Source organism: Epinephelus fuscoguttatus, linkage group LG13 (genome assembly GCF_011397635.1).
Source record: "Epinephelus fuscoguttatus linkage group LG13, E.fuscoguttatus.final_Chr_v1".
Taxonomy (NCBI): domain Eukaryota; kingdom Metazoa; phylum Chordata; class Actinopteri; order Perciformes; family Serranidae; genus Epinephelus; species Epinephelus fuscoguttatus.
Genome location: NC_064764.1, coordinates 21,711,290 through 21,731,736, shown reverse-complemented (window position 1 = coordinate 21,731,736; position 20,447 = coordinate 21,711,290). Strand labels below are relative to the sequence as shown.

The 20,447-nt window shown below is 43.2% G+C and overlaps 1 protein-coding gene across 3 annotated transcripts in view; it reads left to right on the top strand.

Annotated features, from left to right (window-relative positions):
• Nucleotides 1-20,180, top strand: part of lrp2a (low density lipoprotein receptor-related protein 2a) — a 56,296-nt gene extending 36,116 nt beyond the window's left edge. For 2 of the 3 annotated variants that reach the window (XM_049593274.1, XM_049593272.1), the window contains 33 exons: nucleotides 12-131; nucleotides 705-836; nucleotides 1,445-1,646; nucleotides 1,728-2,023; nucleotides 3,737-4,403; nucleotides 4,570-4,740; nucleotides 4,835-5,058; nucleotides 5,223-5,400; nucleotides 6,061-6,257; nucleotides 6,427-6,672; nucleotides 7,416-7,544; nucleotides 10,180-10,299; nucleotides 11,017-11,133; nucleotides 11,583-11,699; nucleotides 12,108-12,245; nucleotides 12,411-12,533; nucleotides 12,640-12,768; nucleotides 13,208-13,339; nucleotides 13,462-13,593; nucleotides 13,696-13,839; nucleotides 13,933-14,098; nucleotides 14,192-14,320; nucleotides 14,446-14,669; nucleotides 14,811-14,990; nucleotides 16,355-16,474; nucleotides 16,657-16,747; nucleotides 16,855-16,922; nucleotides 17,399-17,516; nucleotides 17,631-17,751; nucleotides 17,982-18,092; nucleotides 19,041-19,157; nucleotides 19,404-19,475; nucleotides 19,570-20,180. In XM_049593274.1, coding sequence (XP_049449231.1) covers nucleotides 12-131; nucleotides 705-836; nucleotides 1,445-1,646; nucleotides 1,728-2,023; nucleotides 3,737-4,403; nucleotides 4,570-4,740; nucleotides 4,835-5,058; nucleotides 5,223-5,400; nucleotides 6,061-6,257; nucleotides 6,427-6,672; nucleotides 7,416-7,544; nucleotides 10,180-10,299; nucleotides 11,017-11,133; nucleotides 11,583-11,699; nucleotides 12,108-12,245; nucleotides 12,411-12,533; nucleotides 12,640-12,768; nucleotides 13,208-13,339; nucleotides 13,462-13,593; nucleotides 13,696-13,839; nucleotides 13,933-14,098; nucleotides 14,192-14,320; nucleotides 14,446-14,669; nucleotides 14,811-14,990; nucleotides 16,355-16,474; nucleotides 16,657-16,747; nucleotides 16,855-16,922; nucleotides 17,399-17,516; nucleotides 17,631-17,751; nucleotides 17,982-18,092; nucleotides 19,041-19,157; nucleotides 19,404-19,475; nucleotides 19,570-19,740 — 5,402 coding nt within the window. In that variant the 3' untranslated portion in view covers nucleotides 19,741-20,180. Of the gene's footprint in view, nucleotides 1-11; nucleotides 132-704; nucleotides 837-1,444; nucleotides 1,647-1,727; nucleotides 2,024-3,736; nucleotides 4,404-4,569; nucleotides 4,741-4,834; nucleotides 5,059-5,222; nucleotides 5,401-6,060; nucleotides 6,258-6,426; nucleotides 6,673-7,415; nucleotides 7,545-10,179; nucleotides 10,300-11,016; nucleotides 11,134-11,582; nucleotides 11,700-12,107; nucleotides 12,246-12,410; nucleotides 12,534-12,639; nucleotides 12,769-13,207; nucleotides 13,340-13,461; nucleotides 13,594-13,695; nucleotides 13,840-13,932; nucleotides 14,099-14,191; nucleotides 14,321-14,445; nucleotides 14,670-14,810; nucleotides 14,991-16,354; nucleotides 16,475-16,656; nucleotides 16,748-16,854; nucleotides 16,923-17,398; nucleotides 17,517-17,630; nucleotides 17,752-17,981; nucleotides 18,093-19,040; nucleotides 19,158-19,403; nucleotides 19,476-19,569 lie in introns of those variants that run through there. The other variant, XR_007450713.1, reaches the window with a different exon arrangement.
• Nucleotides 20,181-20,447: the final 267 nt, after the last annotated feature.

Sequence of the window (20,447 nt, the reverse complement as noted above, 5' to 3'; positions counted from 1 at the left end):
CTTCTACATAGCGGCATCCACATGTACCCAGAGTGAGTTCCGTTGCTCCAGCGGTCGCTGCATCCCCGCCCACTGGTACTGTGACGGAGGGGCTGACTGCGCTGACGGCTCTGATGAACCCCTCTCCTGCAGTGAGTGTCGCACAACTCTCTCATCCCCCAAAACGGGCCTGTTGGCTTTGTGCGTCTGTCGCCGCCCCATTATCAGCTGCTCGGTTATTGTGTGTTTGTGTCTGTCCGCCAGTGTGCATCTGTGTGCTGCTGAGAGAGAGTGCTGTGAGTGATGTAGCGGAGAGTGCGAGTCAGTGGTGTATTTCTTTGTTGACGATGTGGTCAGTCAGGCCTCCTATTGTGCGCTGCATTCCTCTGTGGTGACGCCCCTCAGTGTCCTCTGACAAACAGCACCTCCCCCTCCCTTTGTCCACCAGGGGTTACAGAGCCTCACTTTGGCTTTTGTTTAGATAGCTCACCATGCATGGGAATGTGGAGTTGCCATGACTATTTTGAAAGCTTTGCCAGTGTTGTATTGTGCCTTGCGTATTAGTGGGAAAGCAGTGGGCGAAGTACCTGAGATAATTGCAAATCACAACAAGGAAATTAAAGGGAAAATAATTTATATTGAATACAAGTGATGTGGTAGAGGATATTAAAACACAGTAGTTTGATGTTGTATCTACAGTTTCTTGTTATTTGATCTGTCTGCAGCCACACTGGTCAGAACCTGCAACACAGATCAGTTTCGCTGTGATGATGGCAGGTGCATTGCCTCATCCTGGATCTGTGATGGGGACAATGACTGTGGTGACATGAGTGACGAAGACCAGAGGCATAATTGTGGTATGTTTTTTCTCCTTACACTTCTTCTTTCTCTTTGTCCTCTTCCTCATCCCTGTCTGCATCTCCTCCCCTTGTAGCCCATCCTCTTGTTCCCCATCACTTCTCCACTCTGCCCCCTCCCGCTTCCCTCATCCTCTCGTTATTCAGGACACTGATGGATTAGGATACACACCACTGGGGGAGTGTTATGTGGGAGACACTGGCAGTCAGTGCCCGGCATCTTTTAGTCTCCTGTAGAAGGTCTCCAGTCCAAGGAGTTGACATTCCTGATTTCTCCTGCCTCACTCGTTACTTTGTGCATGTCTCCTTTCTCTGGCTTCCTGGCTCAGGGAGGATCAAGACTCTTATGTCTCACCAAAGTGAGCTCCAACAATAAGATGCCTGAAGCTAAAGACTTCAGCACTGCCTGAGCCTCTGTAGGAGACTCACTTCAAACAATGTGGATCAATCACATTAGATGGATAAAGAATTTGTTGTCATGGCTGCGTGTTTTGAAATACAGTTTGGAATGTTTGGATTGCCAAAAATGCAGGTTGACATTGGGTCATCATCATCATTATTTAACTTCCTGTAAATCCTCCTGCCTGATTTTTTTTTTTTTTTTTCAGGCAATCGCACATGCTCAAGTGCAGAGTTCACCTGTGTGAACAACCAACCACCTCAGCGGAAATGTATCCCACGTGACTGGGTGTGTGATGGAGATGCAGACTGTGCAGATGCGTTAGATGAACATCAGAACTGCTCGCGTAGATCTTGTGGCGTCAATGAGTTCACCTGCAGCAATGGCCTGTGTATACGCAGCGCCTACAGGTTAGAAAAGAAAAAGGCTTTTCAAATGTAATCTGTAATCAGTCTGTCTGGCAAGTTCATGTTTGTGTCTTCAAAAATCAGGTGTGATCGACGTAATGACTGCGGCGACAGCAGTGATGAGCAGGGCTGCACCTACCAGCCGTGCCAGCAACACCAGTACACCTGCCAGAACGGCCGCTGCGTGTCCCACGACTTCGTCTGCGATGGCGATAATGACTGCGGGGATGAGTCTGATGAGCTGGAGCACATGTGCCACACGCCAGCACCCACTTGCCCCCCCGGAGAGTTCAGATGTGACAATGGGCATTGCATCCCCTTGAGCCAGGTGTGCGACAGGAACGATGACTGCTCTGACAACAGTGATGAGAAGGGATGTGGTGAGTGTGAAGAGATTTTCAGAATAGTTTTAGAAGTTGTGCTGTCGATAATATCCTTTTAACTTTTCAGTGTTTGGGTCTCTTCAGCTGGTGCATGCTCCTTCTAGGGGAGATGTCAGAGAGGTGCTGGAGGCAATGTGGGAAAAGACCACAAACTGTCAACAACCAGACTGTAGGACAATTGTGCTTCCTGCAACATCCATCCATTTGAAAGTAGATCACTCAGTTTTGCATCGTTATAAAACTGAAAATACACAACATTACACAAAAAAATACTGTGGGAAGAAATCCAAAATAAACAGACAAACATAAACGAACAAAGAAATACCAGTACGTTGCCTATAGGGCTTTCATCATTGCATTATAATTACCCAGTCTTAGTTGCGTATAGAAATTGTTCTGTTTGCTCTGTAAAATGACTAACTACATAAATCATACCAGTCGTCCAGAGAAGGTATAGCGTTAACAAGGGAGAGAGCAACCACTAAACCCCTAATACTGTACTTAACATTTTCCAATGCTGACATTACATCAAACAACTTTTAAAGTGATTTCACGGCCACAAGCAAATTTACAATGAAGGAGTTTTACAGCTTTATCTTTACCTCTTTTTCTCTTCTTGATGTTACAACAAAATCAAACATAATGAATATTATCGCTGAAGAAGTTAAAGCAAAAGGTTTTAAGTCTTGGCTCAGCAACCAACAGCTGCACTCTCTCCAGCACCAAACAGGAAGCTGCAAACTGGGTTGACAGTCAACTCGGGTGAGACTCAAGAATGTGAATGCAAGGCTCGATTCTCTAGTAGCTGTGGAGTGAACAAGAGTCCATTTTTAATTCAGCATGTATCTGATCCTCCAACCTGTACTTATTTTAGTGAGAAATCTCCCTGAAAGTGGTCAAGTTGTGCTGTAAGATTACTGGTGTTACTTTCAATAACCTACAGCATGTGTATGAAGAGAGGGTCACTGCTAAAGCTAGATCCATTGTCTCAGACTCTCAACATTCCCTCCATGTTGAGTTTCAGCCTCCCTAAATGTAGCACTAAGCATTACAGATCATCCTTTGTCCCATCTGCTTTTGCTTATCTTAACCAGCAGTGACCTCTTACTGATGAATGATTTACCCGTGACAGTGTGTGATACTGGATTCTGTCTTTGTACTGTATTGTCTGTTTTGTTGCCCTAATGACTACTGTCTGTATCTCAAATTGTCCCTCAGGGACATTAAAGTTTACCTGACCTTACCTCATCTTAAATTTTAAACTGATTCTCCTCTCATTGCCACGGTCTCCTCCTGCTAAAATAGTGCAGCTAAGCATCAGAGGCTGGTAGGGAGTTGTGGCAGCAAAATCCAAAATGTAAAGTTTGTGAGGAAATACAGTTTAGCATTTTAGATGATATTGATGCTAAATTGACAAGAATGCTGTGGACGTATGATGCTTTTACTTGTGTCTTTAGAGTTAGTTTACGTACACATGTCTTATTTATTTGCCATTATATTTTTAACCTGGAGCAGGATGTTAATAAATCTCAAAAGAAAAAATTAAGTTGTAGTCTTATAAATAGTGACTCTACAAGATCCTTAGTCTTTGTAAAATCTTATAATGTGTGACGGTTGTCCTCAGATGTGATTTAGTCCTGTTTCCTTGTAGTCATTTCCTTTGCCAGTGACTTCAATACGTTTGTTGATGTTATGCTTCTTTGACTGCAGGTGTCAATGAATGCACAGACCCCTCCATCCATCACTGTGATCACAATTGCACCGACACACCCACCAGCTTCATCTGCACCTGTCGCCCCGGCTACCGCCTCATGTCTGACAGCAAAACGTGCGACGATATCAATGAGTGTGCAGAGACGCCGAGCGTGTGCAGCCAGGTCTGTGAGAACACCGTTGGCTCCTACGTGTGTAAGTGTGCCCCAGGATTCCTCCGAGAGCCGGACGGCCACAGCTGCCGTCAGAACAGCAACATCTCGCCCTACCTCATCTTCAGCAACCGCTATTACCTTAGGAACCTGTCAACAGACGGACAGGCCTACTCTCTGATCCTGCAGGGCCTGACCAGTGTGGTGGCCCTGGACTTTGATCGAGTCGACAAGCGTCTGTATTGGATTGACGTGAGCCGCAGAGTGATCGAGAGGATGTCCTTCAATGGCAGTAACAGAGAGGTGGTGGTCAATGGAGTTCTGCATGGGGAGGGCCTCGCAGTTGACTGGATAGCCAGGAAACTCTACTGGACGGACAGCTTCTTGGATTGTCTCAAAGTGTCTGAACTGGATGGTCGGTTCGTTAAGAAGCTGGCTGAACACTGCGTTGATGCCAATAACACCTACTGCTTTGAAAACCCCAGAGCCATTGTGTTGCATCCCAAATATGGGTGAGTCAGAAGCAAGAAGGAAATAAGTCTTATGACTGTTATTTCTTATCACAGTACGTTGGTATCAGTGTATATGATGGCTTCTATATATAATCATATGATTGAGTTTCTTCATTGATATGTAGAAATCATGTGATCTAATTAAATTTTCTTGCCTCCCTGTTAGATTTCTATACTGGACAGACTGGGGAGACAAAGCCTTCATAGGTCGTGTCGGGATGGATGGAACCAACAAAGCAGCGATCATCACCACTAAGTTAGAGTGGCCCAATGGGATCACAATTGACTACACTAATGACAAGCTCTACTGGTCCGACGCTCATCTCAGTTACATCGAGTGAGTACATTTGTCAGGAGGTGATCAAGCTGTTTTTGCCCTCAGTGAATGTAGTCAGACTTGTAACCCTTTCATTTTTTATTTCTTCTGTCAGATACTCAGACTTGGATGGTCAACACAGACACACAGTGTATGATGGAAATCTGCCTCACCCGTTTGCCCTGACTGTGTTCGAGGACTTTGTATACTGGACTGACTGGAACACGCGCTCAGTGGAAAAAGGCAACAAATACGACGGCTCTGGTCGTGAGGCCCTGGTTAACACCACTCACAGACCGTTTGACATCCACGTGTGTCATCCTTACAGACAGCCCATTGGTGAGTTAAAATCTCGGACACTTGTCTTCTAGAGCTTTTAGTTGTTTCTTATCTTGACACGTCCTCCTGAAGTTGATTTAAATACAGGTATTGACCACAAGCAGAACAATACCCTGCCTGTATTTGCACAGCTGTGGTGAACTGAGATTGTCTTCCTCTGACAGTAATCAACCCCTGTGCTGTGAACAATGGAGGCTGCTCTCACCTGTGCCTGATCCGTCATGGGGGGCGAGAACACACCTGTGAGTGTCCTGACCACTTCCTGACTGTCCAAATAGGAGGTGTGACCCGGTGCCTTCCCATGTGCACCAGCACCCAGTACAGATGTGCAAACAATGAACGGTTTGTCAAGATTTCCTTGTGATCTTCTTATGTGCAGCATGTTAAACATCAGCATCGCGGAACTGATTGTGCTACATTAGTGGGACTAAAGTAGACCACTGTTAGGGTGATTGGTTGGTGTTTTCTCATGGCAGGAGCATTAGTGTCAAGATTCACGCTTGAGACTCAGATTTCAGATTTTTGGTAATCACCCTTTTTAGTCACAAAAAGCTGGTGCTAATTTCATCCTGGCATTTCCCTGTGGGTTTTTATTCTCCTTTCCTTCAACGGTAAAAGAAGAAAAATTTTCTGGTAGCACTATTTACACAGGCTGTTCACACGCTCCATTCATCACTTGTAATTTCGAAACAGTGAGATCTACACTCAATCTCTGTTTGCCCTCTTTGTAATGGAGAAACAGCGCCCCCTGCTGTTTGTGTCATAATAAAATCCACCAGATTTTTCACGAAACCATCCTTTGGTGGCATAAAATGTGCAGACAGTGCAGTAGGGGCTACAAATATTTTATATCATTTTGCAGTAATATCAAATTGTGTTGTAATGATTTATTGATGTTAAATGCTACACGTGCCAATTTCATTTTATGCCCACTTATATTTTGCAGCCTTTCACTGAGTTGTTGAAAGTTGAACATTTTTTGCCCTGTCTCTGCCACAACAGATGTATTCCTATCTGGTGGAAATGTGACGGTCAGAGGGACTGCAGAGATGGTTCAGATGAGCCTTCCACCTGCCCGGCTCGCCACTGCAGGCTCGGCCAGTTTCAGTGCAATGATGGAAACTGCACCAGTCCACATTTCCTGTGCAACAGCAACCAGGACTGCCACGATGGCTCAGATGAAGATCCTGTGCTGTGTGGTGGGTTGTATTCTCCTAGCTCGCTCATTTTAATATCTATTATTCATTTCTCTAAACGTAGAATATATTCTTTGAGGCTCATATTTAGTGCTTTTACTTAAACATGTCTATACACCTTCTGACTTTATGCATGTTCCAGTCAGCTGATGGACTTGTCTTCCCTTTACAGCCACACACCAATGTGAAACCCACCAGTGGCAGTGTACAAATAAGCGGTGTATCCCTGAGTCATGGCAGTGCGACGGTGAGGACGACTGTGGTGATCAGTCTGACGAGGACCCTGCCCACTGCTCCACTAGGACCTGTCGCCCTGGGCAGTTCAAGTGCCGCAATGGACGCTGCATCCCGCAGAACTGGAAATGTGATGTTGATGATGACTGTGGTGACAACTCAGATGAACCGTTAGAAGAGTGCAGTAAGTACTACACAGTTTCTTTCTATCTCTTTTCTTTCTACACTACTCATGATCTTTCTTTAATTATAGAAGGACTCAATCTGAGTTGCATCAGAGCAAAAACTTTGATTTGGATGAAGGCACACATTACATCAAGATAGTATTAATTTTGTCAGCTTTTTTTCATTATAGTCCTGTGTCAAATGCCCTTGTTAGTCTACCATTTTTGTCAACCTCATCCTGCCATTTTTATTCAAGTAAAACATATCTATGCTCCCTTCAAAGCCAAACTCCAACACCAAGGTTTTTTAGTGAAAATGCATGTGTTTAGACAGTACAGAGCGTTCAACTGGATAATAAGACTTGGATTATCCTGTGTGAGAGTTTGTTAACAGCTGTTGGTATAGTTTTGCTGTTGCTGAACATGGTACCCAATCAATCACTAAATCAATGTGAAATTTTCTGCGGAGGCATGTGAGAAAAACAGTTTTCCTCCTTTCCTATTCCTTAAAATATGTGAGTTATTCCGATTTGTTTTGACTCTGCTCATTTTGTGCTTTTTTGTCAGTGCAAAATTGTCACAGCTAGTGTTTACTAACGGTGGTGCCGTCTCATCATCATCTCATCTTAGTTGTGGAAATAAAGGTTTTTGAGGAACATATTTAGTCATGCTTGTCACTTACGAAATTAACACTGCATCAAGCTCGAACTTACTTTAAAGTCTGACTCCTTTTGGTATTAAATGTGAGGTGTTTTCTCCACAGTGGGACCAGCACATCGATGTGACAACCACACAGAGTTTGACTGCAGGACCAACTACCGCTGTGTGCCGCTGTGGTCTGTTTGCAATGGCCACAATGACTGCAGAGACAACAGCGACGAGCAGGGCTGTGGTGAGTCTGTGACAACTATCCTCGACTCAGGACTGTGGACCTGTTTACGTCTTTACTCTCATTTGTAGACTGTTTGTTATTAGGACTGAGTATGCTGTCGAAGTTCTCCAGGTTGATCAGGTCACATTTATTATTTGACAGTAAGATAATTCCAGAGATCTCAAAAGATTAAAAACTCAACAAAATGGAAACAATATTATGTGTTGAAGAGAGTGAGTTAGCGGCAATTAGCCAACACCTCAGCCTCCTGTGGAACATTACCCAGTGAGGTAGTGGGAGGTGCTGATGGAGAGGGTGTCATCACTCACCCTCCCCCACCATTTGCCTCTCCCTAAGAGCACCACAGATTTATGAGCTGTCCGCTGGTACGGGTCTACGTATATGTGTGTGTACGTGTGTGTGTTGTTTCTCTGTCCTTGCGTGGGGGCAGGGTTCACACAAGTCTCTTTGTACTTTGCTGCGATCCAAACACACTTGCCGCGGCCCTCCCGTCTCTTATCGGAGGCCCTCACTCCATTAGTGCCATGCCGGCGCAGGACGGGAGATCCGTGCTAATCTTCCTGTAAGAATGTAGCAGATGGGCCAGGTGGAGGGCTCGGAGGGCAGGACTAGCTAACACCGCGCTATCTTTGACCCCCAGGGCTGTGTGGTAGAGACGGCTCAGACCGGCTCTCCTCCACTCCTTTCCCGTCTGTGCTTCTCATCTCCTGCAGTCTTATCCTCTGCAGATGCATACAAGCATGGATAGAGGTCACCCATCTGTCCTCGGAGCGCTGCTCTCCTCCCTCTGTAGATGTTACAGTTTAATTAAAAAACAAGATGCCTTTCATTTCAAACTGACATTTTCATCGTGACTTAATAGCCTAAATATTTCCAGGCATGTTGTTGCTCTTATTGATGAAATGATCTTCAGGAGAATCATACCATCTTTTTTCAACACTGATTTAGTGTTTAGGAGTCTTAGCCTATGAGTGATTTAGGGAAGTTCTCAGAGCAGCTCTGAGCAAAGAAGGGACAGAAACCTTTACCTTAGTGAGGAGGTGTGGTTGACCCCGTTGCTAGGTATGACACATTTTTTTAACAGATGTGATTGGTTGTCAGAGACACGCCCTTTTGTGAGCCTGCAAGGTGTGGACACCCAGTGCTGTCATTGTTAGTATGATCACTCTGCTGATGGCAGGTTGAGACAGGCCCAAGTCGTCACTCCTGCACTGTTGCATTTGAACAATTTTCCAAATATCTTATCGTATTGTGATCATTTTATTTTTGGAGTTATGGTGTTATTGCGTTGGATGAGAAAGGTGTGTGTACCCCTAATAAGATCGACCACGAATATTATCCCAGCATGATCTAATCTGAGCATTTCATTTACTCACTATCATTCAGTGTTTGGAGAATATTTTTCCGACCTCTCTTGTTTTTCCACCATTTTCTCCTCTGCTTCAGAAACCCTAAATCCTCTTAAAAGTCCTCCTCCCTGCTCCTAACAGTTTTACACCTTAGGAGCTCTTTTAAGGTCTAAGATGCTCTGTGAGTAACTTTTATCTTTACGAGGACCTAGTCTTAACATTAAGGGAAAATTCTAAGAAAACGTCACAATTCTACAAATGTTTGTAGAATTTTGTCAGTAGGAGCGACTCTTAGTACCAGGAAGCTTTGTGAATACGGCCCATGAGTTTTCGTCTGAACAGTCGAATCAGAATTCATGCAACTTTTACATCACTCTCGACATAAATCACAATTCTGTGCTGGGAGGAGTCACTTGGTGAATACAAACATGGTAGACAGCTGCCATGGAGGTGGTCGGTCACAGATGTAGTTAAAAGCACTCCTTGACATCCTGAAATTTTGGATGAAATCTGTTTCCATGAAGCCATTCACTTCACATACCCACAACTCCTGGCTCCGACTCCGTATCCTCACCTACCTCCATACAGAAGTAGCAGCCATTGCTCCACAGGATGCTGCATTTTAAAATTCAACTCTCTTTCTCCTCAAACCCATCCTCATAATCATCTGCTAATGAATACACTGGCTTCTGAATGGCTGACTTCAGTGGCCTCCATGTTTACTTTCTAACAATAGTGTGCTGTGCTGTATTTGCCACATTTAAAACAAATATCCAAATTGAGCACTAAGGCTTGCAGTGTGTATGTAACCTTGGAGGCTGCAGGTTGTCTGAGAGGTGTAATATGTTGTTCACCACATTTGCTAGCAACAATAGTAGACTGAATTTTAAAAGCATGTTTCCATCAAGGTTCCAAAATGACCGTAAAGATGAACCAACACTTCTATAAAACAGTTTAAAACAATAAGTGCCAGCACAAAATATTTACACACAGATTTTTTCTAAATAATCATCAGTAATGTGGATAGAACGACAACATAGGTAAAGGCAAGTAATGAAAGAGCTAGAGCAGTCTGGTAAGTCCGGAAAATTACATTACTGTATTGTAATGCAGCCTTTAAAACCAGGAATAGAGAAAACTTACAATATTAGGATATCCAAAATCTAAGATGATATCTAGTCTCATATCTCTTTATCAATATAATATAAAGATATTGCACAGCCCTACTTAGTCGAGCATAATGATTTAATAAGATGACCGGTTTCATGTACCTCCTTCTTTCTCAGATGAACTGACCTGTGATCCTAACGGAGACTTCCGCTGTGACAACCACCGTTGCATCCCGCTGAGATGGAGATGTGACGGGGACGACGACTGCGGGGACAACTCTGATGAACGCAGCTGCAGTGAGTGCTGCCCACTGTCACTGATAAAGCTGCATGATTCAGTTGAGGGTTTGATTTGACACCAGTGCCAACAGTGAAAACCTGGGTACATTGTTTTGATATCATCCAAGTGTCTTTTAAGTAGGTTACTGCGGGGATTTTAGCTCAGCTCCTGTGAATTGTCCAGATGAAAAAGGAGTGTTGATGGCAAAGAATAGCCCTGCAATCATTTTTATCAGACAGCAGGGAGGTTTTGTAAGAGGCTCGACACTTCTGCCTGAGTGCTGAGAGAGGTAGTCTTATCAGCTGCTAGAGAAACAGGCTGTCCTCAGCGTGTCAGGAAGAGGGAGTGAAGGAGTCTGTCACCCTTTGCCCTGGAGAATTTAAACATGTCTGAGAACATGCCTGTTAATAGAGATAATGTAGCTTCTCAAAGGCGAAACAGTGACTGGGGTTAAATCATGGCGGTGCTGCTGATGCCAGAAGAGTTTGTGTCAAGTGAACTCATGAGCTCACTGCAGAGTAGCGGCTGCACATACACCTGGTGCGAGGATGTTTTTTGTTATAATATGGAGGAAAATAATAGACAGCATTTGAAAACCCCTGGATAGTTTTGAGATAGATGCACAAGAGCTGTTTCCATACCTCTGATTAATGTGTAGAAAATTAAATGAAAACAAAATTAAGTTCTGCTTTTGCTCTGTCCCATACTTTCTGTTTTTCATGTTTTTGCCTCAGCTCCACGCACATGCACAGAGAGCGAGTATCGTTGTGAAAATCTGCGCTGCATTCCCGACCGTTGGGTCTGTGACCATGACAACGACTGCGAGGACAACTCGGATGAAAGGGACTGTGGTAAGTGGAGGCTCTTTGTTGTCTGGCCATTTGTGAGTAACAGAGGGCTGCGCTAAACAAAGAAGCAATAAAACTTCATGTTTTGAAGCATACAGACAGACGGGACCACCAATAGAGATCTCTTCAAAACAGTTTATTCACTCTGTTAGCTGAATGATTTCTTCCTCACAGTGCTGGAAGGAAACAGAGGTGGACACATAACTGTGTTAGAAGTTCAAGCCTCACTTGACATCGCATATCTAGGTGTTATTCTAGATGAGATACATGAAATAAAAGACTATTTCTAACGTAGGACTACACAAAAAATGTGGGGATTTTGGGTGCTGTGAGTCTTTTATTCAACTTGCTAAAAAGAGACAAAGAAGAAGCTGGTGCTCTCATCTCCATGAGCGGAGTATATTTTTAAGTGAAGTAATGCTACATTTTGTGCCGGTTTGGTTGTGTTGCAGAGTTGCGGACTTGTCATCCCAGTTACTTCCAGTGTGGCAGTGGACACTGCATTGCTGAACGCTTCAAATGCGATGGCAATGCCGACTGCCTGGATTACACAGATGAGACCTCTTGTCGTAAGTGTCCCTCATTGGGTATTTTTTTCAGGGCTGTTTTGTGATAATTATTGTCTCCATCACAAAAAGAGTTTCAAAGTGATACTTCCCCCACAAAATGACCATATTTATATCATATGACTCACCCTGTGTTACGTTAAATTTGGAGAGGAACTTCTTGCATGCCTCCACAGTGAACAAAGAATCCAAAAACATTCTTGATTAATTTAAGTCTATAAACTATATAAAATTTTCTCTGTTTTTTGATTTTTCATCCTCATGGAGGCATGTAAGACAAACAAAATTTTCTCCATGCATTAAACGTAACACTGGGTGAATAACTGATGTAGGAAATGGTCATTTTGTGGGTGAGGTATTTAATATATGTTAAAATAGCATACACATGTTCTTTTTGTCACTGACTTTCAGCGCCCCGCTTTCCCAACGGCACGTACTGCCCACCCTTCCTTTTTGAGTGCAAGAACCATGTGTGCGTCCAGCCTCATTGGAAATGTGATGGAGACAATGACTGTGGAGATAATTCAGATGAGGAGCTTCACCTATGCTGTAAGGACTAACATAAACACTCACAAGTCCAGCACAGGCAACACCAAAGCTTATTAGATTCGTGCCATGAATCTGGCAAATGTAATATTGGATCTCGATTTGTAGGCCAATGTGTTGAACTGATCTTTCTGTGAGGTTTTCTTGAGACTCTTTGTTCATCCACAGTGGAAATCCAGTGTGAGACTCCATTCCGTTTCCGCTGTGACAACAACCGCTGCATCTACAGCCACGAGCTGTGTAACTCTGTTGATGACTGTGGTGACGGCTCTGATGAGAGACAGGAAAACTGTGAGTATGATGGTTTGTGGCTGAAGGTCTCATTTATCTGCTCAGTCTTGTGTCGTATTCTGTTTTTCTTCTTTCAACATGCGTCGATACGTTTCTCTCCATTTAGGCCAAAGTCCCACTCATGGACCCTGTACAGATGATGAATACAAATGCAGTAATGGACAATGCATCCCTCTGCAGTACGCCTGTGATGATTATGACGACTGTGGAGACCAGTCGGATGAGCTTGGTTGCCGTGAGTACATTAGCAAAGAGCTTCTTAGTGATAATGATGATGAATTGAAAAAGTTGTAGGTGTACTAAAATTTATAGTTAAATAAAATAACTAGTGTTTTAAAACTACTGTTTTAGGTAGAAATGTTTTGAATTTTGGAGACAAGATGCCATTACAGTGCATGACAGCATTCTGACATGTCCGGAAAAAAGTTTAAGTTAATTCAGCTGAGTTTGTCAGACTAGTCAGACTATTTTTAGTAAGTTAAGAATGGCATTTCTTACTGTGGATTGATTCAGTACCACTATGGATGGATTACTGAACGGGCCTACTGGACACAGGCCCCCAAAATGAAGGGTTATGAATCCATAGTTAAAAAGGGAACACCGTACATACTGTAGGTACTATGCAGTTAGTATCAAGTCTTACATCCAGTGTTTTGTATATTTGTTCTTGTCAGACCATGGCAGTGGGCACACATGCAGTGACAACATCTGTGAACACAACTGTACCGACCTGACGCAGCGAGGCATCCTCTGTTCATGCAGGCCTGGCTACAAGCCCAGAACCACAGAGAAACACACCTGTGAAGGTAAAGTAACATGAGATAGTCAGTCATGAACTTAATCCATTTAAACACTGATACAGAGGTAGTTTTTCCATTCAGTTCATGTTTTTCCTCATTTTATACATGTCTTCTGTCTTTGGAAACAGATGTGAATGAATGTGAGGAGTACGGCACATGTCCTCAGGAGTGTAAGAACACAAAGGGCAGCTATGAGTGTTTTTGTGCTGAAGGCTTTCACTCTTTTGGTGAGCCGCATGGAACAGAGTGTGCTGCTCAGGGTAAGAGCTCAGCATTCACACATAGATGAAAAATCTTAACAAATGTTACCTTTTATTTTTGAAATTGCAAATTACACTCATCACATCTCAATTTTTGTGTAGGAAACCCACCAGTGCTGCTGTTGCCGGACAACGTTCGCATCCGTCGTTTCAACCTGTCCTCTGAGCAGTATTCAGACTATGTGGACAACGCTGAGCACATCCAAGCCTTGGACTACCTGTGGGATCCAGAGGGAGACGGACTCAGTAAGGCCGCTACCGTAAACCTTTTGATGCTGTTGTTTTCAGCTGCATTGAATATAAAAGTTTGGATAACCTTTATCCCCTGATGTGCTGTAGGTGTTGTGTACTGGACAGTTCTGGGTCGGGGATCTCAGTTCGGCTCCATCAAACGTGCATATATGACCACATTTAATGACCACGGCAACAACCCAGTGAAAGAGGTGGATCTGAACCTGAGATACATTGCTAAACCTGACGGCATCGCTGTGGACTGGGTTGGCGGGTAATTCACCAACATTATCACTTAAAGGGATAGTTGCAGAAGTTGCTCTAAATTTTGTTCTGTTACTCAGTTTGTATTTACCACCCTCTACAGGCACATTTACTGGACAGATTCAGGCACCAATCGAATTGAAGTGGCCAAACTAGATGGGCGGTACAGAAAGTGGTTGATCCACACAGACCTGGACCAGCCTGCAGCTATTGTTGTTAATCCATCACTCGGGTAAGAGGCTGTAGAGCTTTAGTGTAAAAAATGCGCTGTTAAATTCCTGTGCACAGTATGAAGAGGCTTTGTAACCAGATAAAAATGCAATGTTTTGTTTGCTGTGATTATTTCTGTGTTGGCAGAATGATGTACTGGACTGACTGGGGCAGGAAACCCAGAATAGAATCAGCGTGGATGGACGGTCAGCACAGAGAGGTGCTGGTGAGGGAGGAGGACCTGGGCTGGCCCACTGGGCTGGCTCTGGACTATCTGAATGGAAACAGGATCTACTGGTGTGACTCCAAAGAAAACATCATTGAGTCCATGAAGCCTGATGGCACAGACAGGAATATCGTCATATCAGGAGGTCAGAATACTGAGTTGTGGGACAGCCAGTCTGCAGAAACACACTCAGATATTAAGTTTTATGGGCGGCACAGATGTGTCAGAGTGTTTCATTCAAATAATGGAGTAGGGGATTTAAAGTATTGAGTTTTCTCTGTTTCAGACATTGGCCATCCCTACAGTCTGGATGTGTTTGAAGGGCACGTATACTGGACAACTAAAGACAAAGGTGAAGTGTGGAAGACGAACAAGTTTGGGAGAGGACATAAAGTCAAAGTTCTAACCATAAACCCATGGCTGACTCAAGTCCGCATTTACCAGGAGCAACGACACAACAAGTCAGGTCAGAACACAGAGCGATTCAAATCATGCTTTGTATGTCATGTCTAAGGTATCACATGAACTGTGTTGGATTAGTGCTGATACACTGAAGACTGTGTATGTAACACAAACATTTTTAGAATGGATTTGACAACTTTATGTGGAAAATTTTGCCAGAAATTGCACTTTATTTAATCTCAGGCAACATAAAATATATGTACCATTCCAAACAAAAGGTACAGTAGAGAAAAGAGGAAAGCAATCAGCAGTTATGTTCTGTATCCTACTGTATTTTTATGTTTGTTTAATAAGGAAAGATCATTGAAATTAACTGTTTCCATGTGTGTCCTGGCCAAGAAAGGCAGCATTAACAAATAGTTACAGTCAAACAACATAAGATAGGTAATACACAATATGCCACAAAATCAGAAGCAAACAGGTCTGATCTGTTCTATAGGAGTAGTTGTTGATATCCCTTAAATTGCACATCTTACACTCAGTAAGGTGGTGAACTGGTAAATGGATGGACCTGCATTTATATGGTCCCCTCCAGTCCCCCAAATGCACCACATTCAGCCATTCACACACACAGATGGCAGAGGTCGCCACGCAAGGCACCAGTCCGCCCATTAGGATCTACCCTGACAAGCGGGCCTGGAGGAACTGGGGACAGAACATGCCGATCCTCTGATTAGCAGATGACCCTATCTTCCTCCACAGCTACCAGTCAAGAGAGCAATGGCATCTTTTGGGTTATCAAGTGGGTGCCCTTATTCCTTGGTGTTTCACTGTTAGGCCAACAATACCTCCAGAAGGTTAAGCAGTGATTTCCAAAGCCCAGGGCTCACTCTTTTGGGCCCAAGTGCAGTCCTTTATCCTCATCCAGAGCCACTGACTGCCCTTTTCAGCAGCTCTGGATACTGTAGATCTTTGACCATATGCCGGTGGACCCTGCCTCAGCCTCCCATTTCCTGGAGTAGCCTTGACATTGATGTGGCTATAAACCCTCCCAGCTGGATGCACCTTTACTTTCAAGCCAAGTTGCTGAGCATCGGCGTAAAGTTCAGCGTACCTGTTTTTGTGCTCAAAGGCCTCCTTCAATGCATCCTCCTTGGCACTGTAAGCTTGATGATGTAAATGAGATTAAATGAGGCTGACCATAGCAAAATGTCTGGTCTGAGCCTTTGGCCTAATTCTGCCGCCATCTTCCAGTCATGTGCTTTGATCAACTGCACAGTATCTGGCCTTGATCTAACCCTCACCTTCCCAGACAAATGCTGTGTTCAGGAGGTGGGACGAAAGGGGATGTAGGGTGTTTGTCTGTAGACTTTCCAGCAAAATTTCAGCTCTGAACAGTACCTAACAGTGTTACTCTTTCTTCTGCAGTACCCAACCCTTGTAAGAATGTGTGCAGTCACCTCTGTCTCCTGCGGCCTGGTGGATACACCTGTGCCTGCCCTCAAGGGTCCACTCCAGTGCAGTTTGACTCCAATGAATGTGATGCAGGTAAACGCGGGCCAGAGTGCATTTACTGCCTGCAGTCTTTTGTTTGCTGTCATGTTGCATCTCATTCTGCATTTCCAAATCCATTCACATGTGCCTGGCTGCTTCTGTGTGGTTTTGTGGAACTGTGATGTGACTGTTTAATTGTTGTTGACTCTGTGTATGCCTGGCTTTTGCTCCTGCAGCCATTGAGGCACCCGTTGCAATGCCCCTTGCATGTAGATGCATGAATGGTGGAACCTGCTACACTGATGAAGCCGGTCTGCCCAAGTGCAAGTGAGTTTAGTTCACACCAGTGATTGATTGTCCACCAGCCGTAACCAGTGTTATTCCACTTCAGGAAGTCTTTTTCCCATGTATTAATTTATCATGACTCTCTGCAGATGTCCGTACGGTTATGTGGGCAGCTATTGTGAGATGGGGAAGTCAAGGGGTGCTCCAGCAGGAACAGGTACAGTAATTCACCCGTTATCTTAGCTACACTTTATCTCTCCTATAACTTGACAGCCAAACAAATTCTTCCAACCAAAACCTGTGGGAGTCCTTCACACATGCACTGGTTGACATTAAAGGGAGCTGCTGCACATCAACAGTCATGGTGTGTTGGCTCTGCTGGAACCAAACGTGATGAAGTCACACTTCATGCTTATCTACCTAAATGCTGCTAAGGCCAACAGAATAATCTGGCTCAGCAGTTGCTGAAGCTGACGACTTGCCAATATCACACATTTTCTTAATAAATAGCCATGTAATGCTTCACATGATCATTGTTTAACTCTCTAATGGTTTAGCAAACAAAGGGGACATCCAAAAGGCATGAACAATAACTGACCAGTCAGCAAATTGTTAAGACAGGAGGAACCTTCATGATCAGCACCTTATTGCAAACATGCACACAGCTAAATATTTTCTTCCTCTTTTCTGTAGCTGTGGCTGTTCTACTGGCAGTCATAATCATCCTGATCACTGGAGCTTTGGCTGTCGGAGTTTTCCTCAACTACAAACGAACAGGATCTTTCATCCCATCCATGCCCAAACTACCCAGGTATGTTGGCTCTTGTTTTTTAATCTCTCTTATTGTCTTGTGCTCATAGTGCTGAAGTCGATGCTGACAAAATTTAGATCAAAGTTCAAATTGAAGTGTTTTGTTTTTGTGCAGCCTCAGCAGCCTGGTGAAGTCCGCTGACACGGGGAATGGGGTGACGTTTCGCTCTGGTGATAATGTTGACCTTGGACCGTCACACATTGGCGTGTCATTCATTGACACAGCCATGCAGATGGTGAGTCGTGGAAGGATGGTTATTAGCAGTTAATATTTTCTCTAAATCACTGAAAGTGTACTATCAGCACTTTCCACTCACAAACAAGTCCTCTGTGTGGTCTTTACTGACAACTTTGACTTCAGCATTCCTTTTAGAACTGCTTTTGTCAGCAGCAGCTGAGGAACAAACAACAGTGTGTCTTCAATATAAAGAAATCTTATCATTATAATATTTTAATATCCCCATAGGATGATAATTTTGCGATGGACGCTGGGAGGCAGCCAATCACGTTTGAGAACCCGTTATATACCACAGCGCCTGGAGTGTCCGGTGATCCTGCTGTCATTCATGCCACACAGGTACTCATTAAAGAATACATTTCATATCATAAATAATCAGTTAAATGGTACACTCCAAATGAAGTTATTTGACACTCATTAAAGCTGGGGGGGCAGTTTATTTTGGGGACACTGGGCAAAAATCCCATAATAAACTTGGGCGTTTTGTCATTCAACTGGACCGTGAAAAAACTAGACTTCTGTACTTTTTTTTTTTGTTTTGTTTTTTGTTTTGGTTTCATGACAGGAGACTTTGGCCAATCAAGGTCATTTCAGAGAGAGTGTTCCTATTGGCTGTTCTACAAATGCAGATACGCATGCACATCCCTTCAGTTGCGGATAAGTTAGCAGAAAAATTTGCTAAAACAGCATTGGCAAGAACTGCTATGTATAAGATAAGAGTTCCAGCAGTTGACATTCATGTTCTAAATTAAAACAAAGCATTGCTGCAAACACTAACTCCAAATGGTTCAGTGGTTTTCATCATCTTCTACCAGAAAGTAATCTTTAGTTTTATATAAACCAAAATCACGATATAAAGGAATGCATACACCAAAATGCATCTAATTTGGTATTTTATTTTACTGTATTACACTAAAGTGGTTTGACTGTTTGTGAGCAGGACATCTCAGAATGTTAATGACACAGATTTAGGACCATTGTGTAGGATTTAGTGGCATCTAGTGGTGATGATGCAGAATGCAACCAACTGAATATCCCTGCTCTCAACCCGCCCTGTGGGATTTCTGCTAAGGCTGACCAAGTGGGGGCTTTGCATAATGCTAAGGGTACGTTTGTAGCCATGATCAAGATATTCATTATACAGCTGTACAGTGAGTGATTGGTATAATGTTTGTGGACATGTTTGCTGGCCAGGAGAGTCTCTTGGAAATGTTATTAGTGAAGCCAATTATTAAATCAGTGGTCATATGTGATTAACCTGACATGACACAACCCACTTCTTAACAGGTGACTGTTAATGTGAGTGGTGATCAGTTGGAGAACAAGTTTGTGAACCCGGCGTACCGTGGAGATCAGAGTGCAGGCATTGTGAACACAACTTCTGTCAGCACCAAACCTCTCCAGGTGAGTCTCTTGTAGTATATTACTATATTAAGATAAGATAAGCCTTTATTGGTCCCACAGCGGGAAATTAGCTGTGTTACATCAGCGAAAGGGTACAGTGCAAAAACAAGAAGCATGAGTATAAATAACATAAAGATAAAACAAGTAAGTACACAGTAAAAAAAAAGCCACCAAAAAAGTAAACTTCATGAGCTACAGTCATATTTTTAAGTATGATTCCATCTCACTGTTTGTGTTTGTCTGCAGGAGTCAAAGTGGAGCTTATTCAAGCGAAAATTAAAGCCAAGCACCACATTTGACAACCCTTCGTATTCAGAGGTAAGTTTGGACATTGTAGTCACAATAAAAACATTTAAAGACAGAAAGTACAGGTGCTGTTTCAGGCTCGTTTACCCTCTGCACTGTTTCACAGATGAAGGATGAAAAGCCTGTGGGAAGCAGCGGGGACTCTTCTGCCCCTGAGCCCTCTCCGTTTGTCCCCCCCGCCAAACCTCCGAAGAGGGATCGTCCAAGCACCTTTTCGCCAACCGAGGACAGTTTCAAAGACACAGCCAACCTCGTAAAAGAGGACAGCGACGTATAACCCCTCTCTTGCAGATGGGAATCGAAATAAAAAGAAACACACTTTGCACAGAATTTATTTTTTTATGCAGCCTGTGAACAAAAACTCAAATTGTTTTAGGAGAGAGAAATACATTTCTATAGAATGAAGAAAAACGTCTTTTGTGACTATGCCTTCTGACATTTCTTATGCCAATTCTTGTGTTAATGTTTTCTTTATTCTGATGTACAATATGTATATCTTTTGCACTGAAGCTGCTGATAGAAGTGTTTATAAATAAGTTGTATATTTGTAAATTTGAACAGTAAGATTTTGTCAGAAAATATCTTTGAAATAGATCCTATGAATAGTTCAACATAAACACAATAACATAAAAGTGAGCTGCATTCTGAATGTACAGTACTTATATGATCGAAGGTTATTAAAAAGGTGTGTTGAGTAATTTTTTTTTTTTTTTTTTTGCCACTGAACAAAACTGAAGATGTATTTACTTCATCTTTCATGTTTATATACCTCATTTCAGGGCTGGAAGCTGAACAAAACTATCACAGAAAATTGGACCTTAACTTATACCATTCAATTCTTCAAAGATTCTCCAGTATGCATGAGCTAAAATATGTATGCAAAGCATACTCACTGTACTCAATCAAACTCATTATGTTCCCTGACTTTATGACTCTGAATCAACATGATCATTTTTTTGGTAATGATATTGGAACAATGGCCAA